This window comes from Thermobia domestica, chromosome 1 (assembly GCF_964235325.1).
Source record: "Thermobia domestica chromosome 1, izTheDome1.hap1.1, whole genome shotgun sequence".
NCBI lineage: Eukaryota > Metazoa > Arthropoda > Insecta > Zygentoma > Lepismatidae > Thermobia > Thermobia domestica.
In genome coordinates this window covers 342,177,344-342,203,314 of record NC_137454.1, presented here as the reverse complement: position 1 = coordinate 342,203,314, position 25,971 = coordinate 342,177,344, and the positions used below count along the sequence as shown (strand labels likewise).

At 37.4% G+C, this 25,971-nt stretch overlaps 1 protein-coding gene across 2 annotated transcripts in view; it reads left to right on the top strand.

Annotated features, from left to right (window-relative positions):
* Positions 1-25,971, top strand: part of mRpS9 (mitochondrial ribosomal protein S9) — a 430,030-nt gene that overhangs the window by 164,934 nt on the left and 239,125 nt on the right. The window contains exon 1 of one of the 2 annotated variants that reach the window (XM_081729921.1): positions 1,577-1,776. The exons of the other annotated variant lie outside the window; for it this stretch is intronic. Within the exon in view, the coding sequence (XP_081586047.1) occupies positions 1,669-1,776 (108 nt within the window). The 5' untranslated portion in view covers positions 1,577-1,668. Of the gene's footprint in view, positions 1-1,576; positions 1,777-25,971 lie in introns of those variants that run through there. 2 annotated transcript variants of the gene reach the window in all.

Sequence of the window (25,971 nt, the reverse complement as noted above, 5' to 3'; positions counted from 1 at the left end):
TACTATGGAAACAAGTAGCAGTACCGGCGCTAACATATGCAAATGAAGTAATAACTTTAACGGAAAAAAACAGGAGTATTTACAACAAGCACAAAATCAAATAGGAAGGTTTGCCTTAGGAGCAAATAAATTAAGTGCAAATGTAACAATAACAGGAGAAATGGGATGGAGTGATTTTGAAAAAAGAGAAAGTGTGAGTAAAGTAAAATATCTTGGAAGATTAAAATTTATGGAAGAAACAATATTAGTAAAAGTGGTGCATGAGGCCACTAAACATATGAGAAAAGGGGAGAACACGAAATGGTTTAGGAGAGTTAGGAAAGTAGAAAGAAAGTATGATCAAACTACCCGCTGGCATAGAGAAGAAAATTATAAAAATTGGGAAAAAATCACAGAAAAAACATTTAAAGAGAAAGCGCAGGAAAAGTGGTATGAAGAAGTTGTTAAGAAGAGCAGTTTAAAAGGAATATACACACATAAAAAGCGTTATGAGAAAATAAATTACATGAACAATGATTTAGGAAGCATTTTACTTTTCAAAGCCAGGTCAGGGAGCCTTGAAACAGGGGTAAGACTGAAAAAATTTAAAGAAGTGAATGAAAAATGTCAATTATGTTTTAAAGAAGATGAAACATTAGAACACATATTGTTAAAATGTGAAGAAACCCAAAAAATCAGGGAAAAATGGAAATGGATCGATGAAATGAAAGAGGAAGGAAATTTGGTTAAATTAACTTGGAGGCTAGGCTTTAATGTAAATGGAAGGGAACTAAGTGAGAAAGAAATGTAAAAAACCAAAGAACTTCTTGAATTTTGGTGGAAAAAGAAAATGGAAAACGTTAAATGAAAAAAAAACAGTACTTACCTTTTTTTCTTTTTTTTTCGAGGATCCAAACTTCCGAAGAGAAGGAAGGAAAATACCTTGAACCTGAACCTGAACATCGTCGTATCTTTTTATTAAAATAATAATTCAATTACCGCTAGAAAGAAGTGATTTCCTTTTTTTTTTTTTTTTTTTTTGCCATAATGCGTTCTATCAGAATAAATTTAATTTTGCCTACAATATACATCTTGCGTGCAGTTTTACTACACGGATGCATAGTATAAACAGTAGTAGGGGTGGAAGGTGGAGTAATGGTAGCAGTAGGAGTAGAAACGGGTTAGAAGCCCCGCCAGGGGTTCCTTAGGTTCTGTTCTCGACATAAAATGGACAAATAAAAGACTTTCCTAAATTTTTCAGGGCCTTGTACAATCTGTGCATCCGTATACTAAAACTGTACCATATCTCTTACGGGCCTAGTTTTCTGTATAGAGCTATGGAGAAGTCATTCATTCATTTATCCCACACTCTAATAACGTTGATGACATAATGTAGTACAATATAAAAATATAATGAACAATGGTCTGTTTAAACTCAAATATTTTTAATAAATATACACTAAGAAATTCAATATTTCGTTTGTGTTTTCCTCTTTATTTTTTTTCTAAAAATATTTTTTAAAATCTTGCACCGAATTGTCTAACTTACTATTGAATTTTCTCCTGCTTTACACATGATACGAAAAAAATTTCCAACCCCGTATCACAGGTCTGCCTAAAGAGAGTGCAAGTATCTTTTAATTTAGGAATGTTTTCCCTTGAATATGTAACTTTGCACTGAAGATTAATATGGCATTTAATATATGGTTTTATATCGGTTTTTCAAGATGTTGTACAAGGCGAATATTCTCTTATCTCCCTCTTCAAAAGAAAACTACAACTCTGTTAAATTACAAGGTAACTATAATTTACTTGACAAACTGAAATAATACAAAATATCGCGTATGTCCTATTGATGGTAGCATGTTTACTTTAGTAAGATTACACTAAACAGCATTTTATTAATTTATATGTCCTGATTTACAAAATTTAAATTCTTCACAAGCATACAAGAATTATTTCTATTGAATCCATTAACTAGAAGAACAGAATTTAAATTTTGGGATAAAATTCTAATTACGGGGGACCAGAATGTTTTCCTAAGAATTCATATTTTTTTGAAAACTAGCCTAATTCATAACTATAACCTGGTTGAGTTAGGTTAGATTAGGGTAGGTTAAATTTGGTTAGTTTAGGTTAGGTTACATTACGTTGTATTTACCTTCGTGGTTTGTATTGCCCCTCTCCTCATCCCCCCGCAATTAAAATTGGCCTATGTTTAGCAGAAGGGGTCCAGCTCTTTTCCCTAAAAAATGTTACAATTTTGGTAATTTCTGTTCACATTCGGTTAATTTAGGGTAGGATTGGTTAGTTTAAGTTAGGTTAGGCTAGTTTATGTTACGTTAGGATAGTTTAGTTTATGTTATATTAGTGTAGAAATCCTGCATAATTTTCCAATAGATGATAGAATTTCGCTTATTTCTACTAATATTACGTTAGTTTAGGTTAATTCAGGTTAGCTTACGTTAGTTTATGTTAGGTTAGGTTAGATTTGGTTACCTTATGTTACGTCTAAGTACTTGCATCACTCATTTCTCCTGTAAATTTTGTGTTTTTTTTTATGTGCTTCTGGACCCCTTGTACTAAACATACCCCTTAAAATTAACCATAATTTTGTTAGTTAATCTTTTTCAGACTACCATAATTTTACGCACGCTTGGGTACGATTCGCGGCGGAAGCTCACATGGTTCGGATGCCGCGTTTTAGCTATAGTGTAGACCCATATTTTACATAGCCTCGCTGCTGAAATGGACGCTGAACTAAACTTTAATTTATTACTGTAAATTTTCCAGCTAGTAACCAAATATTTTCCACTGAGTATAAATTTGAAGTAAGAGAAACTCCTTGTAGTGTTCAAGAAAAATTCAAATCGTGCAGTTTTACTATACGGATCCACACAAAAATTCATAAAAGAACATACTTTTTCATCTCTAGTTTCATTTTCTGTACCTTCATCAATTATTTTCGAGGTGTGCTCTTGTATTCTCCGTTCTGTAGTAGTAGGAATAGGAGTAGGTGTAAGAGTAGGAGTACGAGTAGGTGTAGTAGTAGTAGTAATAATAGTAGCAGTAGAAGTAGGAGTAAGTTGGAGCAGAATTAGTAGTAGGAGGAGGAGGAGGAGGAGAAGTAGTAGTAAGAGTAGAAGTACTGTAGGTGTAGTAGTAATACTAAAAATAGAAGTAGTAGGAGGACGGATTAGAGCCCCGCAGGAGTTGGTTGGGCTCTGTTCTCGACATAAAATGGGGAAATTACAAAAACGTACCAAAATTTTATGGCAGCTTATGGAAGATTACTTGCATTTCAGGTATGAATTTAATTTCTATATCTTCATACGCATACGCATCTCAGAGGTAAATGCACACCATATTTCCATTACTTATACACTACTATATTAAAATATTATTAGAAATTTCGTAAATTTTGTAAATCTATAAATCCGTATAGTAAAACTGCACCATTCAAATTTTGGTACAGTCGCAGCAAAAAACTTGCAACATGAGCTTGTAAGTTTATTATGAAACTACGCCTAACAGCGCAGGAATTAACATAACGTCTAAATGGCACGAATCACGCCAGGAGAAACCTCGGTATCCTCCTCTGCACATTTATTTTGGTACAAAAGACTTCGTCGTTTCACAATAAACTTGCATGTCCATGATGCAGGTTTTTTGCTGCGGACTGTACAGTTCATCTAGAACTTAATAAAGCTTTTTTAAAAGTTTAATTAATGGACGATTTCTACCGTTCACAGATATAGATTAGATGTAGGGAAGACGCTCTAACTCGCACACAAAAGACTGAATTAAGCCAGCTTGTATGCGGTAGTAACAAAAAAGTTTTTAGATCACCATAAATCAGGCAGGGTGAAGCTCTAGGTTTGAATGGGCTAGTCTGTAGTTGCTAGCCTTCAAGCAATGTTGGATGCATTTAGGATATGTAAGTTAGTTCATTTTAACTTCTGCCACTCATATTTCTACATAGTTTGCGTTACCGGTACTGTCATCCGGTCCGTGTTATCGTTAATGTGAATGAGGTATCGTTCACGTAAGAATATTTCAAGTACGCTCCCTTTTGTTGTATTTAGATTATTTTTTCCTATACATTTTGCAAAATCTTACGATATAGTGCACTGAAATTAGGTGTTTTAATCAGTTGAATGCTAATGTCTTAAGTGTTTAAACTCATGTTACCAACAGATAGGCTCATGAAATTTATTGCATGTGGAGCTCCCTTTTATTGTATGTTGTGGAGCGCTTTGCCTCCTATGTTTCCTTTATTTTATGTAAAGAGGGGAAAGATCCCGATAAAATCTGTCAATAACCGGTGTCATTACCAGATTGTGATATTTGATACGATCAGAAGGTCTGAAACAGCTGAAGTAACTCACAGTTAAACTTAAGCAGGAGTTTGAGGTAGAATTCCCAGTGATTAAGCAATTTAATACGTCAACGATTTTTTCAAGATACTCAGACACTGTAAACTCAATAATTCTCTTCGAGAGAAGTCAGATTCATATTTAGCAACTTAAGAAATAAACGATCAGCAAATGGTAGTACAACGTGAAGAATTAAATTACTTTGCCTAGTCATTGCATCGTTGTACCTATTCTGTGGTCCAGTCCGTTGGATAGCAACACAAACACACTGTTTTGAAAATTCTTGCACTCAGCGGAACCGTTTCTAAAAGAATCGGAGCAGTTAAAATTTCAATATCTGACAACATTGTTTCCGTCAATGAAGCGCTTACTGAGCAACAAAACGCTGAGTGTTTAAAAAATCGCTCGAACAATGAACTAATCAGATTTAGGCAAAGAATAAATGTGACATCATTTTTATTTTAATCCACGAACGGAAACGAATGTCACTAATTAGGTCCAAAATCACATCATCCCATCCCTTTTTTCCTTCTCAGTGAATAAATACATCCTTTCAAAGTAAACCATTACACACTGCTTGACAATTAAATATTGTATATGTTCAATAGGCAATAACAAAAGAATGGCATTGATACTGACAACGAATACGTAAGTACATGTAACACAATATAGCTGACGTTTGCTACTAAATATATGATTATAAGCCAATGCACGAAGAAGCTTTTTAAACTTTGCAACATTTTTATTTAATCTGCAAACAAAAACGATATAAATTAATGTTCTTAACCAGGTCCGGAATCGACCCTCTTTTACACATCTTAGAGATATTCAATAAACGAACTGACATTATACTCTTCATAAAATGAGATTCTGCGATTTCACAAACAAACTCGTATGCGTAACAACGAGCAGACATGTGTAATATATCGTAACATAACCTGTCCATGTTCATTCTATACGTGAAACTGCTCGCACCAGAAACTAAATCTTCTCAATGGGCACGATGGCTCAGCGCTTGTCTCTAATGTGTAAAATCCCTGTTTCAATCCACAGCAAAGTAAGTTTATGATGTTTTCTCATTTCACCATTTCTCATCATCATCGTTTCACTTAGCCTCGAGGGGGACGTTAAACTCAAAATTTCCTAAAACTAACACAAATAATCGAACTCGGGACGATTGAAATGTCTATAACGTAGTAATCAACACATGTAAGGTATCCATGTTCATCCCTGAGGTACATTTTAAGGAACGAAATGAATCACGAAGTACATATATTACCATATCAAATTTAAGGGATTGATCTTATGTACGCCTCCATATAATCATATAACGTAATAAGGCCCCAAGATCAATCATTGATACTCATCAAAGGGAACGAAAAGAAATTAACGTGGACTATACACACACCCTATAAGGTAAGAAATGAAGATAACAATCTTCAAAATGTATACCCATAAAAGGGGCCTGTGTGAAGTTGGCCCCCCAAAAGTTTGGGCTACACGAGATATTTATTGGGCCAGAAAGTACTTCATTTGGGCTGTTTGGGCTAGCAACTTTTAGCGTTTGGGCTACTATGGAAACAAAGTTACAGCCTCACAAAGTTTGAGGGGCCAACTTCACGTTAGCCCCCCAAGTGTTTGGGCCAGACGAGATTTTTATTGGGCTGGATAGTACTTCGTTTGGGCTGATTGGGTCAGCAACTTTTAGCGTTTGGGCTAATATAGTTTCCGAAATATGGGCTATTAAACTTTTTGAAAAGTGATTTCCCTGCTTCTTTTGTCGGGGCCAACTTCACTAATATGATATTTCTGACAAACATATTTATGGGAATTTACAGTACTTTGTGTCGACTAGCAATTTAGGAAGTTTCAAGATTTGGGCTGTATTCGAAACAGAATTAGAGCTTCACAAAGTTTGGGGGGCCAACTTCACATTAGCTCCCAAGTGATTGGGCCAGACGAGTTTTTTATTGGGCTGGATAGTACTTCGTTTGGGCTGATTGGGTCAGCAACTTTTAGCGTTTGGGCTATTATAGTTTCCGAAATATGGGCTATTAAACTTTTTGAAAAGTGATTTTCCTGCTTCTTTTGTCGGGGCCAACTTCACCAATATGATATTTCTGACAAACATGTTTATTGGAATTTACAGTACTTTGTGTCGACTAGCAATTTAGGAAGTTTCAAGGTTTGGGCTGTTTTCGAAACAGAATTAAAGCTTCACAAAGTTTGGGGGGGCAACTTCACATTAGCCCCCAAGTGATTGGGCCAGACGAGATTTTTATTGGGCTGGGTAGTACTTTGTTTGGGCTGATTGGGTCAGCAACTTTTAGCGTTTGGGCTATTATAGTTTCCGAAATATGGGCTGTTAAACTTTTTGAAAAGTGATTTTCCTGCTTCTTTTGTCGGGGCCAACTTCACTAATATGATATTTCTGACAAACATGTTTATGGGAATTTACAGTACTTTGTGTCGACTAGCAATTTAGGAAGTTTCAAGATTTGGGCTGTTTTCGAAACAGAATTAGAGCTTCACAAAGTTTGGGGGGCCAACTTCACATTAATCCCCAAGTGTTTGGGCCAGACGAGATTTTTATTGGGCTGGATATTACTTCGTTTGGGCTGATTGGATCAGCAACTTTTAGCGTTTGGGCTATTATAGTTTCCGAAATATGGGCTATTAAACTTTTTGAAAAATGATTTTCCTGCTTCTTTTGTCGGGGCCAACTTCACTAATATGATATTTCTGACAAACATATTTATGGGAATTTACAGTACTTTGTGTCGACTAGCAATTTAGGAAGTTTCAAGATTTGGGCTGTATTCGAAACAGAATTAGAGCTTCACAAAGTTTGGGGGGCCAACTTCACAATAGCCCCCAAGTGATTGGGCCAGACGAGTTTTTTATTGGGCTGGATAGTACTTCGTTTGGGCTGATTGGGTCAGCAACTTTTAGCGTTTGGGCTATTATAGTTTCCGAAATATGGGCTATTAAACTTTTTGAAAAGTGATTTTCCTGCTTCTTTTGTCAGGGTTATCTTCACTAATGTGATATTTGTGACAAATACTTTTACTAATTAGTGCAATTTCTCTCTCTCTCTCTCTCTCTCTTTTTTTTTTAGTTCTTTAAATGTTATTTACAATGGAGATTATACTTGTGCTAACTAATTTGAGATAGATTAAGATACCAGTTACTATATACTCAAATATACGATGTTTTCTTCGTCTTTATGTAATACAATTTGGAATTGTTTTTCATAAGATTTTGTCTAATGCTGACCAACATGCATATATCCAGATTTTAGTATTTCATTATACGAAATCCGGATTTCAGCTTTCGTCATTTCATTATCCGAAGTCCGTTTTCGGTTCTTGACATTTCATTATCCGAAATTCTAATTTCGGTTTCTGACATTTTATAATGGGACATTCGGATTTCAGTTTCAGTTGAAATTCTAAATCCGGATTTTGTGAATCTGAATTTTTGACAGCGCTAATTTTGTGTAAGTAGTTATCGGCTTTGATCTCCTAAATTTAGACTGGAAAACAATTACTGTCTTAATAAAGTGTAAAAGCAATAACTTTACAATTGTTTGGTTATATACGGTAATCTGACCTATGAATAAGACACTGGTGAAAATTATATATACTACATACATAATTGAATTACGTCAAACCTTAAAGAATTATGTCCAAATAATTTTTATATCCATTCATTCGTAAGCCTTTCGTGAATACGTGAATAATATATACCTGTGTTTGATGCAAAAGCTCCAGGTTTGATTCCCAATGGAGTCTCAAGGAGTATACAGTATTGTAACTAGTCTCCTTTATATTATTATTATTATTATTATTATTATTATTATTATTATTATTATTATTATTATTATTATTAACAATTCTTTGTAAGTTTTAAGCCGAAAATTCATCCACATTATATTATATATAGGGAAAGCAATAAGAAAGCAATGTTTTTTTCTCACTTCGTTTATTTTAAAAGATTACGATAAGCACTTCATGTTTTTAGGGAAGTACTTGAATCCTTCTGCTCCACCTTGCTGAAAACGAAATACAAAATTATGAATTTGAAGTATAAAGCTTTTCTATATATTTCGCCTATTTATAAAAGTATCAACGCAGGTGGGTCAAGTTTTTGCTGGAGTCTTGGCAGTCTTGGTATTCTTACACATTTAGTCTTGGTTTTGGTCCTGCATATGCATCCTCGGTCCAGGAGCGTAACAAGGCTGGGGCAACCGGGGAGATGCCCCCATCCAAAGGCGATCACGGTGCTCGCAGGTACAGTCGTAAATAAATGGGAGTCGTAATTAAAAGACCTACATTTTAATGGTGACGTTCAGTTTCTCACGGTGCAATTTCACACGGTCCTGTTTATCGGATTAATCATTCTGCAGGTGTCGTGCACTTTCACACGGTCCACCTGTCAATCATTTGATTCATCTTGAAAACGCTTTCACTATAGGAGGAGGGAGGACACAGAACGACTGTCAACTAACTAAGAACAGAAAAAGAGCAAACACAAGTTAAATATGAACAATTGCAATTAATACTACAGGAGGACAGCTTAGGAAATGTTTCACTTTCACAAAAAGAATAATCAAAATAACCAGAAATTAAAATAACTTACGAACAAGACAGAAGAAAAGATAAGCAAACCTAAGTTATAGTAAGGAAGGAGAGAAAATAATAACATAAACAATATGAAATTGAAAGAAATAGGAAAAATAATAACAAAAATTATCGCAAATTGAAATAGATGAAAACAAAAAAGAATAACAAATGAAAATAAATAATAAGAACAGAAAAGGAACATAAAAATTGTAATCATCAGAAATAGGAGATAGAACAATCACAAATTAAAATACATAAATAATAAAATAAGCAGCACATCAGAGAATTCAGTCAGGAAGTTTAAAAAGCAAAAAAAAAAAAAAAAAAAAAAAGTGCCCGTCCCAAAGCATAGAAAAATGTTATTTGTGAAACACAAAACATTAGCTGTATACTCCAAGGCAGTTTGAAGACGAACCTTGTCGTCTTGATATTTTCCGAGCGAACAATACATTGCTGAGGTAGAACATTCATACTTCTGTACATCGTCAATCCATTTTGTACAAATCATAGTTCATTATTCCAGCTTTTGAAGATGGGTAGGAGCAAGTTCGAGCGAGTTCTTTTTAAACTCGACTCGACTCGAAACAGACATCTTTAAGCTTGAGTCGAGAACTCGGCTTGAACAATTTCCTCCAACAAATTGAAGTTAAGTTTCGAGTCGAGTTGAGCTAAATCGAGCCAAATCCTGTGTGTAATTTCAAGTACTTTCTTCAAGTATCCTACATAGACAATATAATTATTATCAATGATGTTACTACTGCTAGAATTTATTATTATTATTATTATTATTATTATTATTATTATTATTATTATTATTATTATTATTATTATTATTATTAACAACAACAACACAGCATATAAAGAGGAAAGACAGGCGGTTTATATCTGAATACCAAAATCCAAGGCGAGTCTAGGAGGCAAATCTCGTCTGGCCAAACACTTGGGGGGCTAACGTGAAGTTGGCCCCCCCAAACTTTGTGAAGCTCTAATTCTGTTTCGAAAACAGCCCAAATCTTGAAACTTCCTAAGCTGCTAGTCGACACAAAGTACTGTAAATTCCAATAAACATGTTTGTCAGAAATATGTTTACGAGCTTTTCGGTTTGAGTTCCGGAGAAGCAAGTATTCGAGCTCGAGCCAAAAATCATTAAAAGTTATAGGGCATCGGGCATACATGTTCAAAAATGCTCGGCCCGGATTTAGGGCTGTCAACGGCTCGAGCTGCTCAGGTCACAGCTCATTCACTATCGAGCTGAACCGAGAAGTTGGCCGAGCTTACAACTCATCCAACCGAGCCGGCTCGAGCCATGGGCTCAGTTGAGCCTAGTCAAACCGAGCCGATGCATTCATTTCAACCCAGCCTGCTCAAGCCATCGGCTCAATTGAGGTAGTATTAATTCAATTGTTCGTATTTATTTTAAATTGTGTTTGCTCAGTGTCTGTTCTTATTTAGTTGACATTTTTCTGTCCTCCCTTTCCCTATAGTGAAAGCGGTTTCAGGATGAATAACATGATTGACAGGTGGACCGTGTGAGAATGCACCACACCTGCAGAATGATTAATCCGATAAAGAAGACTGTGCGAAATTGCTCGATAATGAGCACTGTGTGAAACTGTACAGTGCGAAATCGCACGGAATCATTTTAATGGTTTCGGGTAACCACTTCCAACATCTGCCAAATGTAAATTTAGTACTATCGTAGATATTAATAATGACGAAATTCTGTGTCAAAACCTCTTGCATAATGTGTGGAACATTGCATCTTTCTTCACCATTTGGTGTTCCACCGATGTATAGTCCAAACAGTTTATAAGATAAAAAAAATCCCTACCTATTACATTGAAACCTATAATTTCCGGCAGCAAAATATCTGAAGGTCTAACCTCTTTGAAATACAGACCAAATATTAATAGCCCAAAACACTAAAACTTGATGACCCAATCACCCCAAACGAAATACTATCCAGCCCAATAAAATTTTCGTCAGGTCCAGTCACTTGGAAGGGCTTCAACGTAGCCCCCCCCCCCCCAAAAAAAAAATTCGTAAAGGTTCAACTATTTCAAAAACAGCCCAAATCTTGAAATCTACTACACTACTAGTCGACACGAAGTATTGCCAATTCTAGTAAACGTATTTGTCAGAAATGTCATATTAGTGAAGTTGGCCCCGACAAAAGAAGCAGGAAAATCACTTTTCAAAAAGTTTAATAGCCCATATTTCGGAAACTATATTAGCCCAAATGCTAAAAGTTGCTGACCCAATCAGCCCAAACAAAGTACTACCCAGCCCAATAAAAATCTCGTCTGGCCCAAACACTTGGGGGGCTAACGTGAAGTTGGCCCCCCAAATTTTGTGAAGCTCTAATTCTGTTTCGAAAACAGCCCAAATCTTGAAACTTCCTAAGCTGCTAGTCGACACAAAGTACTGTAAATTCCCATAAACATGTTTGTCAGAAATATCATATTAGTGAAGTTGGCCCCGACAAAAGAAGCAGGAAAATCACTTTTCAAAAAGTTTAATAGCCCATATTTCGGAAACTATAATAGCCCAAACGCTAAAAGTTGCTGACCCAATCAGCCCAAACGAAGTACTATCTAGCCCAATAAAAATCTCGTCTGGCCCAATCACTTGGGGGGCTAACGTGAAGTTGGCCCCCCAAACTTTGTGAAGCTCTAATTCTGTTTCGAAAACAGCCCAAATCTTGAAACTTCCTAAGCTGCTAGTCGACACAAAGTACTGTAAATTCCCATAAACATGTTTGTCAGAAATATCATATTATTGAAGTTGGTCCCGACAAAAGAAGCAGGAAAATCACTTTTCAAAAAGTTTAATAGCCCATATTTCGGAAACTATATTAGCCCAAACGCTAAAAGTTGCTGACCCAATCAGCCCAAACAAAGTACTACCCAGCTCAATAAAAATCTCGTCTGGCCCAAACACTTGGGGGGCTAACGTGAAGTTGGCCCCTCAAACTTTGTGAGGCTGTAACTTTGTTTCCATAGTAGCCCAAACGCTAAAAGTTGCTAGCCCAAACAGCCCAAATGAAGTACTTTCTGGCCCAATAAATATCTCGTGTAGCCCAAACTTTTGGGGGGCCAACTTCACACAGGCATAAAAGGGAACAAAATAGACCCCTCAGTGGACTACCACATAAAGACAGAGAGCATGACCTAACATCACGTAACCACATGACGTAATCCCAAAGGTGATGCTAAGGTGGACGTAGGGGCGTCAAATTTTACCCATCAAAGGGACAAAAATAAGGTAGGCTATACACACACTCTATAAGGTAAGAAAGGGGATAACATTTGAAAAATTTTATACCCATAAAATGAAACGAAATAGACCCTCAGTGAAACTACCCCATAAAGACTGAGTGTAAAACCATGTAAGTTAGAGAGTACAGGGCGCAAAATTTCAGCCGGCGTCACACTCCAGGGGCGCAAAAGTTGAAGTCAAATGCCGTAAGGTAGGCTATACATATACCTGTATTCCATCAAAAGGTAACAATCTCCAAAATTTTGTGCCATAAAAGGAAACAAAATCGACCCCTCGGTAAACCTATCCCATAAAGGCGTGGCCTAACACCACGTGATCCCGCGGTGGGCGCCCGGGGCGCAAAATTTTGGCGGCCGACGGGCGCCACGCTCCAGGTGGCGGAAAAATTGAGATCAACTAACGCCCTTACTACTGTGTCCAATTATGTTGCATTTGTGTACTTGGGCCCCTCCTGTCCTGGCTTGGACGCATTCTTTGGGATACTTCACCCTGACGCTACAGCTCAAGCATATACTGTATATTGTAATTTGTAAGTTAAAAATTCATAATATTTATTAGTAATACCAACATGTACCCAAAATTCCACTGTTCTTCTTTTATAACTCTTTAGAGAAGAGCTTTATGTTTAGCTGAAGATAACAACTACCACCAAAACACCTATACCTTTCGTGATTATTCTTGTTTAGTGCTGCAGTGTTTTCGCTGCATAAAAATGTTAGTTATAACATTCGTTATTTATTTTTTAACAAAGACAGGAGATGACTGTCTTGATTATTTTTTTTCTGAAATCTGCAAACTTTGGTGCTTCTCTGAGAAAATTTTCACGCAATTGTATTTGTTAGATCTTGAGCTATAACGTGTTTAATTTAGAGTAGTGTCGAAGCAGAATCTCGGAAGCTGTATACCTGTGCTATTTTTCCCAAACTTTGATCGCTTCTAAATCCAAACCTATTTGGTCTGAGGAGGAAAAACACACAATACACTTGTGACTGCAAACAAGTGACAGAAGTTTCACGAAAATCTCAGATGATGGATTAAATGGCCTGGATGAACTAACATGAAATGCCCTTCAGTAATTCTTGTTTTAAACTACTTTTATATTTGGTCTAGGAATTAATTCGTGCGGGTGGACAAGAGATGGCGCAACGAACGGAGCGTCCCACAGTTCCGTGTATCCACACATGTGTTGCAAACCCCTGTCATCGCGTATCGTTCGTAGTATAGGGCAGTGGATTAAAGCGTCAACAACACCAGTTTGTAGTTAAGTGAACATGGCGCAATTTATGCCTGATAAAGTGTTTTTGCGGGGTGTCCTGCTGCATTACTTTAACATGCAGAAAAGTGCGACTGAAAGTCATCGTATTTTGGTGGAAGTGTATGGTGACCATGCTCTAGCTGAGCGAACGTGTCAGAAGTGGTTTGCACGGTTTAGAAGTGGTGATTTCGGCTTGGCAGACCAAGAGCGAGCTGGACAGCCAAAACAATTTCAAGAAGAAGAATTGACAGCATTGCTCGAGCAGGATTCGTGTCAAACGCAGGAACAATTTGCAGCAGCATTAGGCGTTGATCAAACAACAGTCTCCAAACGCTTGAAAGCCATGGGAATGATTCAAAAGATGTCACATTGGGTTCCACATGAATTGAAAGACAGAGACGTTGAAAGACGAAAAACCATTTGCGAATTGCTGCTTCAACGACAGAGCAGAAAGGGGTTTCTGCATCGAATTATTACGGGTGATGAGAAGTGGATCCATTACGAGAACCCTAAACGAAAAAAGGCCTGGGTGAAACCAGGTGAACCAGGTCCATCACAACCAAAACGAGATATTCACTGTGCAAAGGTTATGCTGTGCATATGGTGGGATATGAAAGGTGTGGTGTACTATGAGCTGCTGCAACCGGGTGAAACTATGAATGGAGAACGTTATCGACGACAATTAATGCGTTTGAAGCAAGCTCTGGCCAGAACACGACCAGAATGGGAGAACAGACATGATAAACTTATTGTTCAACATGATAACGCTCGCCCACATGTCGCAAAACCGGTCAAAACCTATTTAGAAAATGTCGGATGGGAAGTTTTACCCCACCCGCCGTATTCACCAGACGTTGCTCCTTCGGACTACTACTTGTTCGATTGCATGAACAACGATTTGATTGGACAGCGGTTTACTTCTTCAAAAGATATCGAAACATGGGTCTCTGACTGGATCGCTTCCAAGGATGAGGACTTCTTTCGCCACGGAATCCGTACATTGCCTGACAGATGGGCGAAAGTGGTGGCTAGCGATGGACAATATTTTTCTTAAGGTATTTATGTATTTTGTGTTTGTACTACAGCTTCAATGTGTGCGTACCAACCGCACGAATTAATTCCTAGACCAAATACATTTTTATACGATATTCACATTTGATCCTTACTCCTTTGTTACTATAATTAAATTTGTTTGTTAATTTTAACATTTACATTATTGATTTTGTTTTAATTTTGTATTTTAGTTCAATAGTTGCATTAGTTATGATTTTTTTCTTCCCAGAAACGTCTTAAAATCAAGAAGACTGTTAGTTATAATAACAAAGGAGTAAGGATCAAATGTGAATAATGTGTAAAAGTTAAATTTGAATCGTTCTTCATTAGAATTGAAGATCCTAATCAGCGGTGGCCCAGTGCTAGAGCGTTCACCGCTGGTGCATGGGGTCGCGGGTTCAAACCCTCCTCCCGCCAAGTGAACTTTGTAGTGGACAAACACCGTGTGCGTGGGTTTTCTCGAGGTTCTCCCGTTCCCTTCCACTTTCTTCATTCCACCATTTCATTCATTGCTCATCATCACCGTCTCCTTTATCCTAGCCGCCATAATCATGGGACGTAAAACTCAAAGATTTCATTTCATTTCCTACTTTAAACCTGGATGAAGGAAATTTTTATTACAGGTGGGATGACATCTTCAACTCCAGAAGATACTAATTTAAAGGATGAAAATCTGTGTTTATAACTCCTGTATACATAAAATTGATGCAAAACTGGATTTTTTTTTTTTTTCATATTTTCGGCGTTAACTTTTCCATTTAATCATACGTTCCACCACATAAAACTCTCATATTTTTACTCCGTAAAGTTGCCGTATAAGAACTAACTTCTCGTACATAATACAAAATACCTTGTGTTTCTTTGTCGTTCTAAGGAAAATTAATATCTTCTCCAAAAGGATTTTCAATATGTCCATTTATGTAACAAAACACAATGTTCATATCTTACTTTTTTACAGAAAATAGTAAATTACTTGAAGTGATGCTGAAATGTTTCTTGCTTTGTCCAAAATACTAGAGCTAGAGGATGAAATTTCGTTTATTCAGAATATTTTCCGTGAAACTGATGCACTTGATACAGCATTGGTTCAGTTTTACTAAACCTTGAAAATAAAATTCCTTTGGTTGGATTTTCGCTGCACGTTGGACTCGGGAATATCCTCAAAATTACGTTTTTTGAGATGTTTCTTTAAGTTCGGTTAGAAATGATAATCAGAAGGAGCCAGGTTGGGCGAATAGCGGATATGGCTGACAGATTGAAATCAAAGGATATTCAATTTGGTAGCCACAACATGGAACGTTTGATCTGGGCAATCGTCGTGCAAAATAAAAATCTTTTTTACAAGTTTTTGTAGCGTTTCGCCTTTATTTCACTCATGCGCCTGATCCAATAGGTTAGTATGATATTGGTCGTTGACGCTAGAGTTCTGAGGTGGGTAATCCAGGAACAGTGTACCATAGGTGTCCAAACTCGCGAGCCCGACGCTCGTGAGCTCGGCACTCACGCTCAACCGGGCTCGGGCTCAATAATTGAGCGCGAGCGCGAGTGAGCCCGAGCCCCAATGAAATAAGTGAGCGCGAGCCCGAGTGAGCCCGAGCCCACTTGAGATTAGTGAGCGCGAGCCCCAGTGAGCGCGAACCCAATCGAGAGAAGTGAGTGCGAGCCCGAGTGAGCGAGAGCTCAGTTAACAGAAGTGATCGCGAGCCCAGTTAAGAGAAATGAGCGCGAGTGCGAATGAGCGCGAGCCCAGTTCAGAGAAGTGATCGCGAGCCCGAGTGAGTGCGAGCCCAGATAAGATTAGTGAGTGCGAGCCCAGTTGGGAGAAGTGATCGCGAGCGCGAGTGAGTACGAGCCCAGTCCAGAGAGATGAGCGCGAGCCCGAGTGAGTGCGAGCCCGCGCTCACTTCACACTCACGTGGACTAATTTGCTTTAGAGTCAAAAAATAGGAAATTCATTCCATGTGGAGAATTGTAAAGGAAGAATTAAACAACTTTACAAAATGAAAAATCACATTCTTGAGGTCTGAGCTGTCATTTTATTGTCCAGAGGACTTCAAACACCTTTCGATAGAGAACCGACTTTTTCATGGCTATTATGAGAGGATGGTATTTGAGGCAGGTATTTGTTTTTGTTGTTTTAGTAACAACTTACATGACCCAAGCTTTGTGTGTGTGTGTGTGTGTGTGTGTGCGAGATCATAGAATAAGGAAACTACTTGACCTTGCGAAGTAGGAAATTTATTTACTAACAACTAATGAAGCTGTACGTTCATAGAAAAGTCGAGCGAAATAATTATGTATTATTTAATTATAGCTTCTTTAAATCCCAATAAACAAGAGTAGCTCTTAAGAATGTTGATAACTTGCATCATAATGGTTATTCAGCCCATTAATTTATATGAGGAAACAAAGAATTTAAGCCAGTTAATTTTACTGACTACTTCTTCTTGAGACCTTTAAATGTATTCTATGCGAAATTTAACCACTGTATTATGTAATTTTAATATATATAAATAAAAACTAAAACAATATAACATTGAATATTTTTAAAGCAAGGAACCCTTAAATAGGCCAGAAGAAGAAATTATTAAAATTGAATGAGTAAAATCTCGTCTATTTAAAAGAAAAATACTTCCTCATATAAGTCAATGGGCTATTAAAAAAAGAAAGATAACAATTCAACATCCAAAAAAAAAAAAAAAAAAAATTAAAATAACATACACACACACCTCCTTTCATTAAAGTCTTTTTTCGAAAGCTACCGTACCCTGAAACGATGGCGTGTCGTTTGTTACAACCAGAGTTAAAAGTGAAGGAAAACACGGGGGACGTCATCTCCCACTTCCAAAAATATCTATGGCGTCCCTCCACTTCCTAAAAAATATAGTGGACAAAGATAGGCACAAGGGATGACATGACGTCATGCGTTCCTCAACCTTTTCAGATCAATTTTTACCCCTGATTACAACTCGATTTTGATGTTGTTTTTTACTTTTATTAAAAACAGACTCCAAATTGAACTGAACCCGCTTGATATAGACCGAGCTCACAGAATGGGTAAGGGCAAAAATAGACCGATCCTTGTTAAATTTGCATACTACAAAAGGAAAGAGGCCATACTGAAAAATGCATATCGTGCCAAGGGGACACCTGTGCGTATAAGTCAGGATTTTTCCTATAGTATTAGAGCCATTAGAAGAGAACTCAATGAATACCGGGTTCAAGCCAAGGCACGCGGACAAAGGGTGCGAATGCAATTCGATAAGTTGTATATTGATGGGAAATCTTATACTATCGAGGACCTACGAAACACAGATGACAAAAATCTAAGTGATACAGTTGGTGTGTGTTCAGTGAGTGTGAACAATGGAGACGCTTCAAAAAATTCAGCAGTTGCAGGTGCTTCTTGTAGTGTGTGATCACCTGCAGAGCCTGTGGGGATGAGTGATGAAGAGTTTTCAGCTTTGAAACAAACAATGAATGCAGCTCGAAGGGGCAGAGGTCAACCACGCCCTGGAGGAAGAAGCATCCCTTGACAAACAAGGGAGAATGACCTTCAACAAGGTAAGACTTCTCAAAGTGAGTGCAGTGATGTGTTATGTAATAATGACAGCAAGTGTGTTGTACATAACGCAAAAAATGATAATTTTCTAATGTATTATATGAATGCGAGATCATTTAGGAACAAAGCATGTGAGTTTTCCAGCAACATTTCATTGAACAATTATGATATCGTAGCAATAACAGAGACCTGGTTGTCTTGTGATTATTTTGATTCAGAGTATTTCGATAACAGATACCTAGTGTATCGTAAAGATAGGGACTATAATACAAGTGGTAAAGCAAGGGGGTGGGGTGTTGCTGGCAGTACAGAACCTGGAAGTGAGTCAAGTGACTTACTGACCAGAACCCAGAAGGCATTCTAGTGAAAACTATGGTTAATTACAAACCGCTTTATATCTGTGTTGTGTGTTTTGAACCAAACTCACATCTATCATTATACGAATATTTTTTTCATTTTATCGAAAGTAATTGTACGATAGGTAGCACTATTCTCCTTGTAGGTGATGTGAATTTGCCTGAAATAACTGGAACAAACTTTGATTTTCTGCAGTCAACGAGTAAATCCTAAAGTCTCTATCATTTTATGTTATATCATGACATGGAATCACTCAATAATGTTACAAATAGCTTAGAGAGAACATTAGATTTAGTAATAAGTAATCTTTCCAATGTAACAGTAATAAGAGAACCACACCCATTAATTAAAGAAGATAATTACCACCCATCTATTTGTATAAGCTTTCCGCATGTTAAATCATCTAGAATAAAAAACAAAAGAAACATATTTGGTTTCAATTTTAAGAAAGGAAATTATGATAATCTCTATAATGAGTTAGCGAGAATAGATTGGCAATATCTAAACGAATATACGGATCCAAATAAAGCAGTAGAAGAATTCTGTAAAGTAATTTATGACATATTTGAGAAGTGCATTCCCATAAAAAGGCCAACGCAAAAAAGGTACCCTTGCTGGACTCAAACTGATGTTATGACATAAATTTCATTCATAAACATCTTTATTAAGCTTTCATTAACTTCTAATTTTCTTTGGTGTTGTTTTAACAAAATACAGGCTATAATCAACGCATACTTTCAAATTTTCAGTTTTAATACTCTTAAACTTGGTCTAAATTAAGAAATATTCATATTTAATGTATTTTAGCAGGACAATATCCTTTCAAATACATAATTAAAAGTAGTGGTTGCTCCTGAGGGAAGTCACAAAGTTAAAAAATTAAAGTTTTCTTGCTTCAAGGTAAGGGGAAAAAGTAATCTAATGGACTTAGAAGATGCAGGCCCGAATGGGAACACTATTGTGGGACTCCCGGTTCCAGAAAAACAAGTAAAGAAATCTAATTAAGACTATATCATCCTGGTATTCATTGAGGTGTCATATCTCTTAATAGGCCTATTTTTTCATCGGAATTTGGAAACGTAAAGAAATAAAGAAACTACTCCAGAATTAACTTTAGAAAATATTGCTTGTTTGTTAATACAAACTATTCACTCCCTGAAATTCTAGATAGAGGCCAACAGGCTATACGCTCCCTTGTTTATGTTCATGGATGTACATGTATTACAATATGTTATTGTATTTCACAAGCCAAGAGTAACAGAGCCATCTAACAATCTGATGATCACTTGGCAGAGGGACCCGCGAGCAGAATGTATTAATTGCATGTATTACTTGCAGAATTTAGTCATAGGAGCCACACTGGTTTCCACAGGGGAACATTATGCTGCTAAGACGGCACTGAATAGTAGATTACACTCTAGCGCGGGACCCAACTGGGAACAATCGGTCCAATCCGCTGAAGTCCGGCCCTGATTGTTGTATACAACAATTAATATAGTAGGGAAGTTTTCTTCTTTTAGTTTGAAGCAACAAAAAGTCTTTTAATTTTTATCGGTGTTACTTCTCTTACAAGCCCCCTCCGATTAAAAGTACATTTTAAAAAATTTAGAAAATACTTTTCTACTTTTCCTTTTCTCTATATATAAAAGTTATTGCTCTGGAGGTATACACTACCAACATTTCTCAAAAATCTCTAATTTTTAGTGCTTTGATTAGCACATCCCTGTAGGATAGGCCGGAACTCCTGCAAGTATTACTGGAGCCTATGAGACCATTGACATTTCAATACCCTCTGAAGTACTATCATTTCGTTGTGTTACATTCAAACCGATATAAAGGGATCAGATAAAGTTCCCTTTTACCTTTTGGTTTGCTTTTAGCTTCCGCAGAGGTAGCTGTTTTATTATAAAATGGTTTTAACAAACACTTAGAGTCACTGATATCAGATCCTGTTACTTCCTTTACCAAACGTTTAGCAGATTCTCGGGAAACGTTTAGCTGTAAATTATTATAAGTTCTGTAATTTCACGAATGTTGAATACCTGTAATGTCTACCTAAATTTCTACTTCTAATTTTACTTCTAAAGCTGTCTTCACACAAAAATATAAATAAATAAAAAATTAAAACCTATGAATCTTTGTGTTAGTTAAAAACAAGAGATATCTATGCGTAATGTGGGTGTTGGACATAAGCTCACCGGCAAAAAGCTCACCGACAGTCTCATATTACAGTGATGGACAAAAGCTCACCGATAGCAAACATAAGCTTCCTTGAAGGACTTGTAATAAAATTCACCGAATATTGAAATTCAGGTGTTAGTTACTTCCTAAGCAGAAAATGGAGCTACTATCTTATATGACTTATCTATCAGGTATGTATATATATATATATATATATATATATATATATATATATATATATATATATATAAAGGACGTTGCGGAGTTGCGTTGTATTAAACGTGGGCAGACCTTAAGGAACTTGTAATAAAATGCCCTGGATATTAAAATCTAGCTTTTGACTACAATTACAAATAGGCCAAATAACTCGGTACAAAGTAGAGCTACTAATGTCGTATAGCAGTTATCAGATATCAGAATAAAATAGGGATGTTGCAATTTTAATGTGTGAAGCATGGGCGACAGTAAGCCTAATTTTGGCCCTGGAAATTTTCGAACCAAATTTTTCTTATAAGCCTGGCAATTCATCAACTGCATTAAAATAATTTCATGATAAGGCATGAGTACTTACATAATAGAGTTTTCTTGCTAACAGGACTGGTGATTTTTTTTTAATTTTACGAAATCATCATACTCAGATAGGCTTTGCTTTTTAATGCTGCCGTCGTGCTTGCAGATAAACACTCAAACAAGTTTCTTTCGTATTTACTAACACTAAGCTTTTTTTTTTTTTTTATTTTTTTCATAAGTTGTTTTGATCATAGTAAATAAGAAAGAGATTCATTTAATGAGTATTGGTCTGCAAGTGTGATGACAGCCTTAAGACTTGAAGTCTGCAACACTCTTAATATTTTATTCTGATGTCTGATAACTCCTATATGACGTTAGTCATATAGCCTATTTTCTATTGAGGAACTAGGCCTACTAGTAGTCAAAGCCCAGATTTAAATATCTGGAGCATTTTATTTCAAGTTCCTCAAAGTCCGCCCACGTTTAATACATTAAACCCTGCAACATCTTTATTATTTTATTTTTATATCTGACAACTGATAGATAGCATTAATAGCTCTATCTTCTACTGAATTAGGCCTACTGCTAGTCAAAGTCTAGATTTTAATACCTCTTTATACCCATCATATACCCGCGAGCCCAATTGAGGCAAGTGAGCGTGAGCCCGGGTGAGCGCAAGCCTAGTTGGGAGAAGTGATCGCGAGCGCGAGTGAGTGCGAGCCCAGTTGGGAGAAGTGATCGCGAGTTCTAGTGATCGCAAGTCCAGTTGAGACAAGTGAGCGCGAGCCCGGGTGAGTGCAAGCCCAGTGGACAGAAGTGAGCGCGAGCCCGAGTGAGTGCGAGCCCAGTTGGGAGAAGTGAGCGCGAGCGCGAGTGAGTGCGAGCCCAGTCGAGAGACATGAGCGCGAGCCCGAGTGAGTGCGAGCTCAGTCGAGAGAGATGAGCGCGAGCCCGGGTGAGTGCAAGCCCAGTGGACAGAAGTGAGCGCGAGCCCGAGTGAGTGCGAGCCCAGTTGGGAGAAGTGAGCGCGAGCGCGAGTGAGTGCGAGCCCAGTCGAGAGACATGAGCGCGAGCCCGAGTGAGTGCGAGCTCAGTCGAGAGAGATGAGCGCGAGCCCGAGTGAGTGCGAGCCCAGATAAGATTAGTGAGTGCGAGCGCGAGTGAGCGCGAGCCCAGTTGGGAGAAGTGATCGCGAGCGCTAGTGATCGCGAGTCCAGTTGAGACTGGTGAGCGCGAGCGCGAGTGAGTGCCAGCCCAGTGCAGAGAGATGAGCGCGAGCCCGAGTGAGTGCGAGCCCAGTTGAGAGAATTGAGCGCGAGCGCGAGTGAGTGCGAGCCCAGTCCAGAGAGATGAGCGCGAGCCCGAGTGAATGCGAGCTCAGTTGAGAGAAGTGAGCGCGAGCCCGAGCGAACCCAGTGGAAAATGGCCACCTTTGCAGTGTACTGTCTTTGACCCAGAAAATTAAAACCATGACCTTCTTTGTTGATTTCTGGGTGCGGAATTTCTGTGGCCACGGAGACCCGGATTGACTAATCTTTGGTGTCAGGATCATAGATGCAGATTCAGGTTTTATCCTTAATCCCTAATTGAACCAAATGACTCGGAGTACTAGTCTTAAAATGGGTCAAAAGTGCTTTGGATCCTTGAACTTTTTCCTTCTGATCAGTGTTGAGATATTTGGCACGCACATTGCTGAAGGATACGAATGTTCAGTGTGTTGCTCATAGTGAGCTAAACATGCTACCGTGAGATTTTCAATATCTTCGCTACTTTTTGGGCGATATTCGCCTTCCTAAAAGATCAGTTCATGGACAGCACTACACGTTTCTTGCTCGTTGAGATTGAAGGGCGCCTAGGGTAGGTCTCATCAACGGTGAAATGGTCTGTCTTAATCCTCCATCGCACGCGTGCTTAATTATAATATCAAGCCACGCGCGCGGAGTCTCACTCTGCAATATATATTTATCTTTTTTTAATGTGTATTTTGTTTTGAAGCGATTTTAAATTGTTGAATATTTTCTTTTAAATGTTTTTGACAATTGCCAACGTATATTTTACAGTATAAACTCCTTTCAACAGTTCTAATATTTTATTACTCTACCTGACTTAGCCAAATCTGACTTAGAAGCTAACACCAGGATAGTATTACATGTGCAGTACTCATTAAAAGATAGAGCAATGGACAATACTAATACGATCCGTAGTTTCTGATGTTGTCATTTTAGTTAATAATTTTTTACAGTTTCTTAGACATTGCAAAAGACATTTCGGAATTAAAAGAAAAAGTGACGTAGAAAAGATTACAGCAGTCGTCGAACCACTTACAGGCCACAGTCTGCCACTTTGGTATGCTCTTACTGTATGTGACTCAACTTCTTCAAGGGGCTGCGGTGGCCCAGTGGTAGAGCATTCACCTCTGGTGCATGGGGTCCTTGCTTTGATCTCAACCTGCGCAAAGTAAACTTTGTGGTAGACATACACCATGTGCGTTGATTTCCTCGGGGTTCGCGTTTCCTCCCACTTTCTTCATTCCATCATTCCATTCATTTCTCATTATTACCGTCTCCTTTGGCCTAGCTGGCATAACCGTGGGACGTAAAACTCAAAGATTTCATTTCATTTTCATTTTTCGGTTTTATTTTGTAGTATAACTCATATAAATATATGACTGCTACTTACTACGATAAGTATACATTGATTACACACATTTGCAATCGTTTAAATGCACTATGCTTGTTACTTGTTTCACAGCGATTCAGTACACTTCTGCATAATAACATGGCGTAAGTGAAAAGTCTAAAAGTATACATTTAAAGCATAGAGAAAAATTGAAAATGAAATCTTTGAGTTTTACGTCCCACGATTATGCCGGTTAGGCTAAAGGAGACGGTGATGATGAGTAATGAATGAAATGGTGGAATGAAGAAAGTTGGAGGAAACGGGAGCATAGAAAAAGAGTTCTGAGTGACTAACTGAACAAATAGTAAACGTGATGAAAGATCCTTTCATTCTCCTTGATTGAGAAGCATTCGGATAGTGTTTATTATTATTATTATTATTAATAATAATAATAATAATAATAATAATAATAATAATATGGAAGTCAGGAAAATGGTACCATCAACAATTTAAAGAAAATGATAATCTGCCACAAAATCAAAAATCTAGAATAATTTCCCTTTCCACAGAATGATCAACCTCATTACTGCAGGAGAGAGGGGTGCGGTGACTCAATAATAGTGTGTTCATCTCTGCTGCGTGAAATCCCTGGTTCAATCTTAGCTCTAGCCAGTGAGTTTTGTGGTGGACAAACACCATATACGTGAGTTTTCTCTGGGTTCTCCTCCCACTGTATTAATTCCATTATTTCGTACATTTCTCACCATCATCGTCTCCCTTAGCCTCGATGCATAAGCTTGGGGCGTTAAACGAGATATTTCATTTCATTTTTTTTTTTTATTATTATTATTTATTTATTTTTCACTACTGCAAAGGTTTTATTTACCAAGTATTTAGACTTCTACAGACATGGCTGAGACTGCACTTCCAGATCCTTGCAAATGCGAGTGGAAGAAAGAAGCAAATTGATTCTTGCCAATATGGATCAGCATTCCCATTCCTGCTAATGCTTGTCATGAGATGGTCCAGTGTTGATGCAAGAAGAAGTGTTGAAATTCATGTAGCTATACGAAGAAATTATTAAATTGTATTGCACTTGGCAAGTGTTCATGTAAAATTAAATGATTTGCCGTATCTCTAGTCGTATTCATAGTTATCTATGCGTGATTATAAAATGTAGCGTTATTGGTTACTAAGATTTTCAGATAGATAAAAAAAATCATAAATAGATTTTCTGAAAGAATTTGGCACAATGACTTTATAATAAATGTTAAATCCTACGTCTCTTGCAAACCCGAAAGTAACTTCATTGTCGTGGAATTTTCGCTTTAACACTGAAATTTATACATAAGAAAACAAGGAACATGCTTTTCGACAATATCATTCCAAAAGAAGACCTATCCGATAACGTCAAGCCTATATCGTTAACTTTCATAACCTAAGCACAAACTCTGCAGTGATGGAGAAACTAGTAACAAGATAACTCTCACTAAGTGATACAAGCATAACACATCTATAAATTATAGCTATGATGCCACCATACCGTATCTTATTCGCGTAACTCTTTTATTCGCCCCACTATAGTGTTAGTGTATATGACTCAAAAAATTAATCTGCAGTGGTGGCGAGTTTTACGCTCACGGTAATTCCCACTTAATAATTAATACCTACTATTGTTTATGACACCTCAGTATTAATATCTTTTCCCTGGAGAAACTAGAACTTCATGATGGTCAGACATTTCAGTTTTGAAACTTTCTTGAACCTCCACCATCACTACTTCAAGAAGAAAAAAAAAACTGTATTTGCACATGCTAAAATCCTAATCTTTCAAATGGCTTTACACTCAAGATTGGGAAGGGGTACAGCCAGGAACTTTCCAACACCTCGTATATTATGCTTATACGTCCAAATACTGCTCAACCTCGAAGGAAATTAAACACTTCTGTCAATTATAACATATTTTTTCAAACGACTACTTTTAAGACGAAGAAACCCCACGAATAGGGAGGAATCCACATATGTGTCAACAACTTAACAGCGCAGTCGATGATCCTGACTAAGTTACCAGCGCGCGAAGAAAACTTAGGGTACGTCTTTTTCTCTTCGGATACGAGATAAAAGTTTTTTTTTTTTTTTTCATTAATTTATTTATCTCGTCCTGTATAGCCTTGC